Source organism: Pogonomyrmex barbatus, unplaced genomic scaffold (genome assembly GCF_055798465.1).
Source record: "Pogonomyrmex barbatus isolate J1 unplaced genomic scaffold, ASM5579846v1 scaffold2, whole genome shotgun sequence".
NCBI lineage: Eukaryota > Metazoa > Arthropoda > Insecta > Hymenoptera > Formicidae > Pogonomyrmex > Pogonomyrmex barbatus.
Genome location: NW_028297116.1, coordinates 11,173,137 through 11,188,153, shown reverse-complemented (window position 1 = coordinate 11,188,153; position 15,017 = coordinate 11,173,137). Strand labels below are relative to the sequence as shown.

Sequence of the window (15,017 nt, the reverse complement as noted above, 5' to 3'; positions counted from 1 at the left end):
ATCGCGGAATTTATGCCAATCTGATACGAGCGCAGAGAAAACACGATCGCGTTAATTTTTTTGAAACACTTTGAAGCTCATCGAGACATGTTTATATATCGGAAACTACCGGAATCCACGTCGAGAAGTGACGCAACACTGAACACTGAGGTTTATAACTGGTATTTTTTTCGACATGGACGGGACTTACCTATGAATGACCAACCGTCCAACTTGTGCAGGGTGAATGCTCCGGCAATGATGTAGCACAGCATCGCACCGAGGCAAATACTGATTGGTGCGAGTATAGTAACATTTGGCCTGTCGCCCGAGCCGAGACTTGAAACTTCGTCCTTCGGGCTGGCCTTAATTTCCACTGTGCTGGTAAATGTCGATGCATTCGCGCGAACGTAAAAGGGCTCCTGCAGCTGCAACTGTTGCTGTTGCTGTTGCGCCAATTCCTCTTGCTGCCGCTTCTTTCTCATCCGCCGCTCTTTCTCCTGTACGTATGAAAAATGCCCGAAAATAGAAAATCCGTTCATATCTGCGCGTCAACATACGTGAATGACCATTCTACACGTGTGCCAATTACATTCGTGTTGCATCGCAATACTTTCGAGTGAACGCCAACATCGTTTACACTCTTGTGTTTTCGAGTGTCGGGGGTTTCGAAGGCTGATCCAATTTTATTTGAATAGCGCTCTAACAATAACCAATCAATACTACGGTAGCGATTAATCCTTATCGGCCGTACAGGACACGCGTATCCTGTGCTAGGCAATACATATATCGAATCGGTGCGACATATGCATTTTCCATCACGTATGCCGGTTTGTTCAACAGGAAAAAGACCGTATCACTGGCAGGCTGCGATTTACATTTTTTATCGGACAGAGGTGCAAAATTTTTAACGAAACTGATGGCATCGCTAACCTGCATTCGTCTCTCGTCATAGCAACAGTAACCGCAATTCGAGCAAAGACAGCAACAAAGAGCTCGCGTGAAGACGCCTCTGGCACACCTTGATAGGAGACCTCCTGCGCTAGACAGATAGACCAAAGTCAAAGGTATCCCGAGACTGGCATAACCCATCGTAGCGACTTTGCCCCAAGGAGATTTCGGTGCGATACTTCCACATCCTATAAACATGAAATAAAAAAAAGTTTAAGTATGTCAAAACTTAGATTTAAAATCAATGGGGGATATCAATGTATAAAAAATCTTGGGGGTGATATCTACAATGGTACTCTTTTCGAGATGGAAAATTGCTCTATCGGACAATATAATTGCGATATTGTGGAAGAAATAGCGATAGAACTGCAGCAGTTAATTTGTCGCGATATATTATAAATTATATAACATATATTAGTTTTTTCTAATGCTTAAAAAATAATATTTATTTAGTATTTATTCACGTTTCAATTAACTATAATATGAACTTTGTGTAATATAAGATCATGAACAAATTAATTTTCTGTAAATATATATACATACGCATATATGTACATGTGTAAATAAACGCCCTAAAATGGATTTGCAAGAATGTGCAAAAAATAATTCGTTCTTGTCCTAACACCAGTTTTATATATCAATGATTTTAAAATATTTGCAGTAATAATATTAAATAAAAAAATCAGAGTTGCTATCGTCAATTTTTGATATAAATTTTTTCAATATAAAAATTTATATTACAAGACATCAAAATTAATTGAATTTTATAAAATTAATATCTAGGTTACTCAATAAAAAAACTCCTCACATGAGAAGTTGAAAGATAAAGCATTCGTAAAAATTCCTAGAATTTTTTCGATATCGTAAAAGTTTAAGTTTTGGAAACGTCGATCAATCGTAATCTCCAAAAGCGGTTCTCGCAATCGAGCAATGGAATTTATAGTGCGGCAGCAGCGTCCAATCGGGTTACTATCCAGAGATGAATAAAAATATCTACGAAAAAAAAAACCTAACTAGAGTTTTTCTTCAATTTCGCAAAACAATCACAAGCGTTGTTTGATCAAGATATGAAGCTTTAATAAATTTTGACCCATATCGCTGCAATACAGTAAGGGGTTGCATTAAAAAACTATTTTTCCTGTTGCTGATTTATAACGTAAAATTTATCCGGTGACAGCTAATCGTTATCTCGACAAGTTTGTAAAAATAAATAGCGATATTTATACAATACAACATATTGCCAGAGAGAAAATGTCAATACTGTTGACATCCAGTATTATCTCAGTTATTTCACTAAAATTCATAAAATTTTTTCACTATATTGATCATTGAAAATTTCTCATAAAATAAGTTATTAAACAAATGATGCAATTTCTATTATAAAATATACTGATGCTAAAAATGTACACTATGGATTAGTATATTTAACGTACCGTACACAAACACACACACACACACACACACACACACACACACACACACACACATTATGTATGATAATAAATATTCATTCATTCCTCTCTCTCTCTCTCTCTCTCTCTCTCTCTCTCTCTCTCTCTCTCTCTCTCTCTCTCTCTCTCTTTTTCTCTTAAAATTACATTATGCTGAAATAAGACTTCGCAAATGTTGAATATATTTTTAAAAAATTCTCTTATAAAATATTTCTTATTATGTATAAGTAAAAAATTTTATATATGTGTGTGTTTGCGCATCCGGTAAAAGTTTCTGATGAAATATTAACGTTTATATGTTCTAAGTTGTTTACATCAATTAATTTTACTACCATGACGCGAAAGTTTTCACGAAAGCAGCAGCAGCAGCAGCAGAAGCTTTAAAATTCTGTATTTTATGTACAATCCTGATTATACACGATCTCCATTTTTCCAAACAGAATAATACGTTAAGTATTGTGAAACTATTTTATCGCCGACAAACAGCGTCATTAATCTCCGCGAGAATAAATAGAAGCTCATTCTTTCGCGGAAATGCGAGAAAAACGATACCTTTCCAAAAACGCGCAAGCTTTTAGCTCCCGTGCGGAGCCGCCGTATTTGCGCATCGTTCAATTCCAATCCCGACAGGTCGACCTTACGGACAAGCGAGGGAAGCAACATAGAAGTGCAATATGCAGTTTTGCGCGCGCGTTTCACAGGTCAATCCAAAAAAAATTTACGTGTACGTGAAAATAAAAGGGGCGGCGATAGAAAGAGAGTGGAAGAGAGCGCGAAGGTCCTGGCGGGACCTGAAAAAGCGCTTGGCCGAGATGCGGCACGAATCGATTCCGCTCGATGCCGCTTAAGATAATGGATCGCCTATCGGAATTGCCCCTGGTGCGCGTATGATAGTGGCCGGCTGCATCGCCGATGGAATTGCACCCGTGGAAGCTCTGCGGAACCATCGTGAAGGCCTATTCGTCACTGTCTCGCCACCTTATCGTCCACGACGGCGCGACCCTTTCGGTCGCCCGTTATCTATTGTCATTTGTTAGAGGACACAGTAGATTGTCAGCTTCGGTTTTATTGGCCGGTCAAGTAAAAATATATACTGCGCTCGATCAGAGGAACGGTGAAGAGCGGCGGCGGCGATGCACATTGTCGCGAGTATGGCTACATGTTGCGTATCTAATGTTTACAAACAAAAGAGACATGAAATTGCTTGAGGCAATAATTATAAGACTGTAGATTAGATGTCACATTTGCACGAATTTGTTTGGTCCTTATGACTGCAATAAGTTCCTATAATTATTATTATTAATTTGAATATATCAGCTAATTAACACTGCAGTAATAAGAATTTTATGTAACACGTAAAATGAATGATCGCATAAATAAATTGACACACATGTGCATGTGTATGCGTGAATATAAATGTCTAAAATAAATTTGCTTAGAAAACAGTGCGTCTTTGTTGTGTGTAGCTTTGATTTCATTTTTAATAGAAACATTTTAGTACGGTTGCTGTATCGCATGAAATCAGTGCGGAGAGGTAATTATTTCAAACAGATATTGAAAACAATCCACATGCGATAACAGAGAAACCAACAGAAAATTTGATGCACACCAGTGACAATATTTTGAAGTGCGAATATTTTTTATGAGCGAGTTTTTCAAGCAAACTGATCCAGAGTTTCTGTATTTTTTTCAACATTTATATTTATTCTATGTATATTTCCTGTGTGAAATATTTATGTTGTTTCTCGTTCAATTGTGTACAATGATTAATTTTTAATGTTTAGCGCAAAATCGAAGGGAATAGCATTTGTTTTAAATGTAAGGCAATATCAAGAATGATATATAATTTGCTGTCACAAACATATAATTCCTAATCATGCTTTATTCGGTAATTAAATGCCATCCGTCATGGCCGCGATCCGGTTTTGGAAAAATCTATATCTTATGCGATCAAATTGAATGACAATCCGAAGATTAAATTCTGCGATAGAAATTCAGCTGTAGAACAATCTTTTTGTAACATAAAAGTAATACCGCAACTGGTCGTTTAAAGATGGTATCAAAAATAATAAATCAAATAACCGTATCTCATCTCACTCGATGCAACAACTCAAACCAACAAGTCGGATTGTACATAGGTAGGAGGGGAATACCGACGTTCGGAACAATAAAATTTAATTATCAGTTAGCAATAACATGCGCTTGCTGAGTTACTCATTCTCAGCCGGCGGTCGCGTACACGCACCTACATAATTTTAACCATGGCAATTCGATTGTTCTTCCATATAAAGACATCGCCCTCGTTAAAACTTACCTCAGTCTTTATTGTATGCTGCGGGACGCACTAGCTTTAAAATCTAACGAAATACTGTGTAATGTGAAACGTTTTGCACACATAAATAACAATCTAATATTTTACGATTCCATTTGATCTGACTCGGCCGTAACATTCTACAAAATGATAGTGAGAAATGTAATAGCTATTATTTTCTTCGCCATAACTGGAACAGCATTTGTGCAACGTTCTACGACAGTAAGTTTTAATATGTTAATACAAATTGTTAATAATTCGATACAAATAAAAAATTGTGGCATTGAAAATAATGCAATGATTGTTGTTAATTGAATGCAAGTATAATACGATAATTCGTATAAATATTAAAATAAAAGAATTATTAATTTTTAGAAAATGTATTTCGTTAAGTAATTTCTAATAATAATTTGATTTCTTTTACTTTCAGAAACGTTCGAAATTACCAACAGAAGTAAGTGTCATTATAAATTTTTTTCAAAATAATATTCTTAAAATATGATTGTAATAGATTTATATATACAAATTTCATTTGTTGTAATATTCCTTTCCATTATATATATCATAATATTGTTGTTACAATAAAAATTATTTTTAATTAAAGGTTCTTGACTTCTCGCACAAACTAAATAATGAGGATGCGTTACTACGTGTTTCGGATTTTGGCGTTGTACGAAGATCTTTAAATCCGATGCTATTTGGACATATATATAGTAGTGTTCATTTGACAGATAATCTGAGAGAGATTATTCCAAAGTCCAAAGTCGAAAAAAAGAAAAATAAAGTAATAGAAAAATTGAAATTATCAGTGACATTTCGTGATAATATATTTTACATTTTTTCGTACTTACTTCATGGTCGTGAAGACGGATTAACAGAAGAGCAATACATGTCTTTACAGACACTTTATGAATTTCTTAAAAAGAAAATGGTTTATATGTACAATTTATTGCCTGTTTTATCTAAATTAGATAATCTCGATAAGAATCAACAGACACGAATCATACTATTGTCAATGATGAAAAATTTACCTTCTTATCTCCAATGCACAGCTAAATACTTGGCCAATGAGATAGAATTGAAAAGAATCGACTTAAACATGTTATTGAAACCAACAGCGTTCGAAACATTTAATTATCTTGCCAACATCGATTCAGACATGATATTGAAAAGTAAAGTGAAAAATGATGAAGAAATGATAGGATTCAATAAATATTCGAATATCACTCAAAAAGCTGTTGGACCAGTATTTGTAAAGCTCCTTTACAATTTACATGCCAATAAGCAACCTTTGTCACAAGAACTATTCGGTTTGATACTCATAAATTTACCAAATCCTAGCGATGATCCTATACTCGAAGAAAACATCAAGTATTTGTACGAATTAACCAAAAATAATATGATCGATGACAAGATTTGGGATTTGATAGGAAAAGATCCGAACACCGACGATGCTTATTCACTTGTCTTTTCTGTCTTGACTAAGATTCTCCATTCAAATGTACAAATGATTGTAAAGGATGCCGCGGCTTACGTATACCATCATCTGAAGATTGTGGTGGTTCCAAGTCATATTACTCCAAATTTAAAATATATGCATCGTCTAATTGAAAAAGATATAGATATTGCAATGTTGCTTTCAGCCATTATTCCGCAAGAATTCAGTCCCGATGCGATCCGCATGAAAGATCATCTGCTAACATATTTACGCAATTACAGAAGAGAGGATCTGGATGCAATCTTGAAGGGATTTAACAAATTCGCCTATAGCGATCCCTTAAATCTTCTCTTGGCATTCTTGACGAGACTTGCAAATCGCATACCAAACCTTCCAAATTCTAATTTACAAATGCTTCGACAATCAATTACAGCTTTGTTACCGGCCTTAATTGTAAAAAAATATGCTAGATTTTTCACGCCATTTGTATCACCTGAAGTCGATGTATTGATACTTTTAGACTCTCTGAAGACTCCAGAAATGGATCCAGTGATGGGATCGACAATCGATTCTATAAAGTTTGAATTAATTGCACAGCCGAAAATATCTGTACTCTTGAGTACCTTGATGCCAACGGAAAAAGACAAATGTCTGATACCTAAACAATGTTTGCTAAATACGTTCCAGCATATACAGAGATTACAAAGTAATATACCTTTGACACTAATAACAAAAATTCAAAACATAGCATATAGACTGAAGACAAATTCGCCGATGCTGATTCCATCACAAAGTTTTTCTTCCAAACCGGTGGATGTAAATGTTTTCGTAGATCGGAAAAATCCAGTTGCAGTAGCAATTGATAATATGTTTCCGAATAATATGATAAGTAATTTCAATAAATTTCCGTACGTAACATGGAACATAAATATGGAACATGGTAAGATCGGTCCTACTATGCAAGTTGACTCGCAACCTACAGAATGGGAAACAGGACTTCCTGTAGATATCAATCCTGCAGAAATAAAGGTATCGCCAATAATTACGACAGATAAAGCTCATGTCACTAAACCACAAGTTACTAAAGTAAAAGTTACTGAACCAAACGAGATAATCACTGAGGCTCAAGACACTGAAGCGCAAGTTACTGAGGCATCAGTTAGTGAATATATACCTACTCAAGAAGAAATATCAGAGCAGCCTTTAACTTCAAAACCTTCGTTAACATCAATATATCATAGTATTCCAACTCAAGTTACTTATAAAGTAACGCAGAAACCGGAAAGAGAACAGCCTTATCATTACACGATATCTAAAAAACAAAGCACTTTTGAAGACAATCCCGAAATCGAACACACTCCAGAAATGGTATTGCCAAAAGAAATATCATACCCCATAATGAATGAAGAAATTGAGATTCAAACTTCTTCACCGGAAAAAACCCCTATAAAAATCTACTCACAAAAAAAACCAAACGTACCATATATAGAATCGGACTTTTCAGAGAGAGTTAAAGACAAGACCAGCAATGAAAATGTATCGAGTGCAATAGTATTACCTCCATTGATAAAAACTGATAAACCTATTAAGGTGCAAATATCCAATAATGGCGTTCCAGTTGTAACGACGGATGATCATAACACAGCAGAACCTGGTTTTGAGTTACCTGAAATCAGCGAACTTTTAAAACCACCGGAAATCGACGATCTCTTAAAAGATGCCGATTCACCAATAGTTAGTCAAGTGTTACAACCATTATCTGCCATATTTGGTAAAAATTATGTCAAAAAGATTTTGAAAGGTACAGATACGAAGCTTTATTCCACAAACATTGCATTATTAGCAGCGATACTTAAGAAAGCCATGATTTATCCAGAAGTAGCGAAGAATCCACAATTGATGAACCTGATTCAGAAATATATCGCCACTATAGAATATGTAAGTCCAACGATATTATTGCCCATCGTAGTATCATCAATGAAGTTAGTATCAGACATCGTGTATTCTACATTTAATCCAAATGATTTAACTAATAGTAGAATTACCGAAAATCCACCCGAAAAAACGTCAATTGATACTATTACCATACCTCTCGTCAATCCTAAATTATTGTTGCAATCTGTAAATCCATCTAATCCTTACGCCGATCTATTACCTACTTTGAAAGAAGGAGATGTGTTTGCGGTAACAATACGACCTCTTAAGAAAATTTTCACAACTTCAAAAATTGTAGAAATACTTGGACCAGATTTTCAACCATTCATATATCCAAATAAAGGAGCCCTTTTAATTACACTTTTGCACAAATTACGGAAAAGTAAAACGATTCAATTGAATCCGAAGTTGAAATCCATAATTGATATTTATATAAATGCTATCGAGGTACCATCAATGAATATCCACGTATCCGAAGATAATCTCGTGAAAATGATGTCTGAAACAACAGGTCAGTGGCAGCCTGAATTAACAAGTTTGATGTCTGCTTTGCCAATACCGGATAGTGATAATGAAATCACTATGACAGAGAAGCTAGAACAATTCCTTGCCGATCCAACTCTTTTAGACAAGTTGCACATAGCTAAACCACCGTTAACTATGACTCGCGGAGACCTTTTGCGTAAAATTATTCTGACTGCATTGTCTGGTAAAATACATCTTGAAAGACAAGTTTTGAGGGCACTTCAATACTACAAGAACAAGATAGAATTCACTGAAATGGGTGCCTTGCCCATTATGTGGATGTGGGTCGAAATGTACGTAGTTAAGGCCGAAGTACAACTAGGCGATATGATACAAGAAACGATAAACTTTAATGAATTAACGCATAGGGAGAAACTAGCATATAACGATCTAATCACATACCTGGCTCAAAATCCCAATCTTCTTCAAGACAACGAAGATTTCGATTTTGAGAAATATAAGACGCAAGGAGAATTTGTTAGGGGTTTGTTCAAGCATTTGTTGAAAAAGCCGCAGGTTAACAATAAAATTAAAAGAAATATTCAGATGATACTTCCACGCGTAACCCTGACTGGAGTAGGCGCGATTCGAATGCCAAATTTCTCTGGATTTAAAAAATAGATAGCTTATTCACTTAATTACAGTGTTTTAATTAGACGAGTTTAATCCGAGTTTGGAAGAAACGGAACTTGAGTACAGGTATGTCTGAAGACGAGCGTGTGTTTCATAACAAAGAATTAATTCGAATTATTCTTTATTTGCAACACCAAATTTGCTATGTTAAATATTATCTTATTTATGATATTTTTAATATTGCATATTATATGGACAAAATTAACTGTACATTTTAATATTGCGAAGAATGACATGTAAGCTTGTTTGGCATAATTTGTAAAAGAAAGAAAATATAAAAATAGAGACATGTTGAAAACTTTATATATACTTGTTAAGTTATATATTATATAAAAAGATTTATTATAATTTTATATTAACCAATCTTCAGTTAGATCTTCCTTTATTGGCACAATTGACAAACAGTTCTCCATAAAGTTTGAGATCGATAGTTTTTCTGTAAGTGATAATTATTCGTAACTTCTCGTTACATAGCAAGTAGAACACTCGAAAGTTTATGCACATTAGAAAGACATTCAAAGTGTTTTAAATCGAATTTCCTCTTCCTTTTCATCCTTGCAATTGCAAATATAAATGTACATGTATAGAAAATAATTTCTTATTTACAGTTTGCACATACATACGTCTATATATATATATATATATATATATATATATATATACAGATTTTGATCTATGATTACAGCAATTTATTTCGTAATTACAATTATATCTTTGGGAACATCAATTTCGTAATAGCATACAAATTCAGTTATTTTATTCTCTGAAAATACTAATAGATTATCTAATTATCTAATTTATGTTGAAGTTATGGATACACATAGTAAATAGATAATCAAATAATGCTTTTGGTGTAGTTCCAATCAATAGTTTAAATTAAAAATGTCTAAATCAATATTGTGTCTACAGAGATTATTTGTAACAAACACTGTGATATAGCGCAAATACTTGCAACAAGTAAAGTTTGTAACAGCCCTATGTGGCATCACTATGTCTTCATAATGCATTCTAAGTAGCCATAACAGTTCGGCAAGTAAAATGAGCGTAAGAGAAAGCGAAACTTCAAGTCCATTCATGCGCGCACGTTTGTTCGTTAATTGCTCCATCCGAGAACTTCAAACTCATTTTAAAGCACACTGCATAATGTAAGCGACTTGAAGCATTGCGGTATATTAGAAAAATCAAATTTTCCATTGAGTAATCATAGAAGTTATAAAAATGAAATTAATAGATATGGTAGATGATGCGCGTATACAATTAAAAAATATTTAATTTTTTGTACTGTCCTTAGTCCCTAATTCACAATTTGAGATATTACAAACATTCTATTTTTGTAGTCTAATGAAATATATTGCATTATGCATTCAAAAATGAATGGAATAAAAAAAGTGTGCGCAATTTACAAAAAAAAAAAAAAGAATAAGAAATAAATAGATACGCGAGTCGATGTAACGAGGTGGCTTCGTCGCAATAAAAATGGAACAGACACGTGACACGCGAAGCGGAACGAGAAACGGAAGCGACGGTAGGGATTATTTATTTTGCACGGCGACCGCAATCCGCGGGGATATTTTCCGCGAGACGCCCGGCCAAACTGTCTGGAAAACGAGGAAAAATTACATCGGTGAAAAATAATAGACCACGATCTAGCTTCAGTCGAAGGCTATAAGCGGTATGTACCTGTTCTAGGAGACGGCCATAGAAGACAATTATATTTATAACATCACTCATAAACAATGAATCATGAACATTTAACGCGACTATCTAAATAATTCTATATTTATATAAATATCTTACGTAATTCTATATTATATAACTTCTTATATTTCAAATGATCATAAATTATTATTACGAGAATACGAACATTCCGCGTGAGATCATTGAAAGTTATTACATTCCATCACGTGGTACTTCGTTCATATCAAAACTTCCGTCAGTGATGATAACTCAAATTGAAGCAAACATCTTGGAAATTGTTGTTCTTATCGAGTAAAAAGCAGAATAATTCCAAACTCGCAATTGAACCGGCTTGCTCGTCTACGTCAACGTCACGAATCCGAACACTCCAGCCACCGTAAGCATCCTAAAACGGAGATATTTCGTGGGGCAATTCTGTTCGCGCCAACTTATCGCGTAACACCGTTTCACCTGTTTAATTTAGCGCCCGAAATAATTTACATACGGCAGGACGAGAGAGGGACGGGCTACGCTCGCGCAATAACATCTCAAAGATGAGCCGTGTGCTGCGCCGAGCGGATGCATCGTACGTGCAGACATGTATCCTGGGGGGGGGAGGGGGGGAGGGTTGCACCGCTCACCCTCTAACGGTACGTCTCCGTGCCCGACGTCGTGCCTGCCAGAGGGTTCGCAGGATCCGACATAACCCCCGAGGTCGTAACGGTAAGTCTCTCGGCGTGAGGACCCGAAATTAATAACGCGACCCGGCGCAAATACGGCGCACATAATTAAAGCGATATTACGATCTGGAGCAGCCGCAGTATCGTCTACCGGCGCTGCCTGCGTCGAAGATGTTATTTAGTCGCGCTCTCCGAATTTGGGCGCTGAAAGCGCAGGTATTACGTACTGATTCGCAACTTGCCCGCGGTTCATCAAAAACGTGATTAGGCGGCGCGTATAAAACAACAGAGCGTATCACAATAAACGAAAAAAAAAAGACAATTACATTAAAAAGTTAATTAAAAGTTACAAACAACGAGTCGTTATTTGAACGATGTTTACGCAATGTCAATGTCGCATAGATAATATAGGTTGCGATCAAAGTCTCATTACAAATGCTTTGATTGATCAAGGAGCAAGGATTTTTATCAACTGACTAGTTAAAAATTACTTTGAAGCATTTGTAGCATCAAGTTAATTGTATCCTTTGCTTTAAAATAGATGGTACAATCGAAAATAATATGATAAATAATATATGAATTGTTTCAATACTTATATATATATATATAAAATATTCATAAAATTTATGAAACTCGTCGCAGGAAATAAAATATAACGAGCTTCTTTAGGCAAAATGCAGTCATCTTCATAAAGGGAAACTATAGGAAGTATTCTCAGACACGTAGGACATGCGTGACAGTAATCGCAAAGGCGACAGACTTGGTAAAAGCCCGCCAGAGTAAAGTAGGTCAGAATACGAACAGTACGTTTAGGATGAATGAAACAAGATAAGAAAAAAAAAAAAGAAACTAAGCGGAAGAAACAATAGAGGATGGAAGTATTAGGATAGAAAGAAAGAGAAAGGGTGCAGTGGCTCACAAGTTTTATCTTTCGGAGCTTTTTTTACTAGCAGGAAGACTTTAAAGTTTTACGCAACGTAGATGAAAGTTCATATATCTTTTTATGTGAGATGTATTAAAGTCAGCGCATGAGACACATATTTAAGCTGAAATTATGGAAGAATTCCAAGAGAAGGAGTAGTATTCCAGCTTCCCTTTTTTAATAGCACAGAATAGAGTGAATACGTTATGGAAAATAATTTAAAGAATTTAAGATAATCGATCGGACTGAATTATCTCCTCGCATGGATCATACGGTATTTCACTTCTTATTCTCAGGACGCTGTCGCTTCCATTGAGAGTCGCTGCGCTAAGAGACAGGGTGCAGCCCTGATGTATGGGATACTCCTCCTTGGGTGTTTCTACACGGCAGTACCGTCAGGGAAATGTTACCCCATAAAATATATCTCGAGCGTTGGCTTATGCCGCGCGAAACCCAGCAAGATGTTTCTATTTCATAGAAACGCTCGTCTTCCGGCTTAGGGAGTTAGGTGAGGGGTAGCATGACGAAAGGCCAGGACGTTGATAGGGCCAGACTGTAAATCACACAGGAGCTATTCGATGTCTAGCTGCGTCCCGCAATTCCGTCCAAACGAGTTTACTAGTACTGCTCAACGTTATCGCACAGATTTTGTTGAGGACAGACGGGGCGTTTAGGCGACAGAGAGTTTAAGTAGGTAGTTCTTTACACGACGTCTCTTCTTTTTTGCTTTTTTTCTTTTTTACAACTAACACTTGAAGTAGTGACCACTCTATATAACAGCACGGGTAAATGTTACGCATTTATATAAATTTTTTTTATTTTTAAAACTTTCTGGAATTATATCGCTATATAAAATAATAATAATAAATTATAATAAAATATACAAAGTTAAAGGTCAAGTAATCAAAATGATATAATATGCATATAAATATAAAAATATATAATGCTAAATAAGTTTATAATTCACTTGATTATCTATGTAGTAATAAAAATGCTATAGCTGTAGTTTCAAGAGATCGCTGATATTGTATACGAGAAGAAACAAGTTATATACCACATCATAGACATCGTGAATCGACCGGTTGCACAGGAACAACGAGGCAAGGGAATAGGGACGCGATAGAGACAGATCATAAATCACATAGCAACCATTCAACGCGATGTGCCTATATTGTACGCTACCTCCGGGAGTTATCGTTATCCTTATCGCGATTCTCATAACGAGAGGAAACAGTGTTTTATGAATAGATGTAGCGAACTATTGATTTTAAAGAAATCGATTTTAAAGAAATATTTGTATAAATATCATAGAGAGATAGCTTATATAGTTATATTAATTTATTCAATTTTTTTACGTGCAAAGATATTACGTGTAACAGAATTATAAATTTGACACAATTAACGAATGTCGTTCGATACGAGCGCCGTAAACATTGAAATAAACTTAAGACAGTCATATACATCCGTAAAATTGTAAATGTCACTATTATTTGTCTCTTCCTTTCTTTATAAGAAGCTTATTTCCCCTTCCATTGGTCCATCATTTCCTCACAATAACGTTCCTTCGTATCCTCAACACCTCGTAGTATAAAGCGACATGAAATGTCGGCGAGGATCCCGTAAAGTGCACGAAAATTCCACGGAATCCTGGAAAAATTTATGGTCCGGATGTTTACCAACATGGAATTCTCTCAGGCACTCCCGGACAGTATAGGATAGTATAGAGCCACCTCCTTTCGCCTTTACTACTAGGGGGTGGCTATTAGTAGTAATTACTGAAGCAATAAGTCTCTGCCTAATACTTCTCTTCTCTAGCCTTTCATCTTTCCTCCTACAGGCGGTATTCTCCGCTTTTGTCGCCTTTCCGGAGTATGAACTGTTCCTCTTCATCTTCACGAAAATATCTCCCTCCAAATTATTTCACATGAAATGTGACTAAAGTAGTCTCTTATATATTTTAGTAAACAATTCTCGAGAAAATTGCATGAATTTAATATGAATTTTTTATTTCAAAAATACAATACGATTGACTGAGCAATGCGAAAAGCTCCAATAATATATCATACAAATAAAAAAATAACTTTATTATATATAGAAATTATACGTGTATAAAAAATTTAAAATATAGAAAATATAGAAAAGTGATAAACCGATTAAAAGATTAGTCAAATTAAATTAAATGTAAAAAAAGAGATATAGTTAATTTAAAAAAAATTTTTAATTTGCAATACGCAATATCTTTTATTTTAAATAACCATTTTTCTTTATACCTGATTCTTTTCATTAATCTATACATAAAAGTATTAAGATTATTCAAAAATAAGTAATTTACGAGATATTGCTCGAAAAACACTCAAATACTCGGTAATGAAGATGATTTTGGATTTTATATATCAAGAAGAAATGTATATGAAACACAATCAGGTGAGTAATAGAAATCGCGGAAATATTACCTGGTGAGAGAAAACAGCAGAAATGATATAGTGTGCAATTCTCATTGCGAAGACACGATGAG

The 15,017-nt window shown here is 35.1% G+C and overlaps 2 protein-coding genes across 10 annotated transcripts in view; one reads left to right on the top strand and one right to left on the bottom strand.

Annotated features, from left to right (window-relative positions):
* The window catches only part of LOC105422573 (uncharacterized), a 211,992-nt gene that overhangs the window by 7,897 nt on the left and 189,078 nt on the right, over positions 1-15,017 (bottom strand). For all 9 annotated transcript variants that reach the window (XM_089075884.1, XM_089075888.1, XM_089075892.1 and 6 more), the window contains 2 exons: positions 913-1,118; positions 191-479 (listed from right to left, as the gene is read on the bottom strand). In XM_089075884.1, coding sequence (XP_088932010.1) covers positions 191-479; positions 913-1,118 — 495 coding nt within the window. The remainder of the gene's footprint in view (positions 1-190; positions 480-912; positions 1,119-15,017) is intronic.
* LOC112552269 (uncharacterized) lies at positions 3,176-13,420 on the top strand. Its single transcript, XM_089075984.1, has 3 exons — positions 3,176-4,998; positions 5,123-5,146; positions 5,297-13,420. The coding sequence occupies exons 1-3, from the start codon at positions 4,840-4,842 to the stop codon at positions 9,209-9,211; spliced, it is 4,098 nt and encodes a 1,365-aa protein (XP_088932110.1). The 5' UTR covers positions 3,176-4,839; the 3' UTR covers positions 9,212-13,420.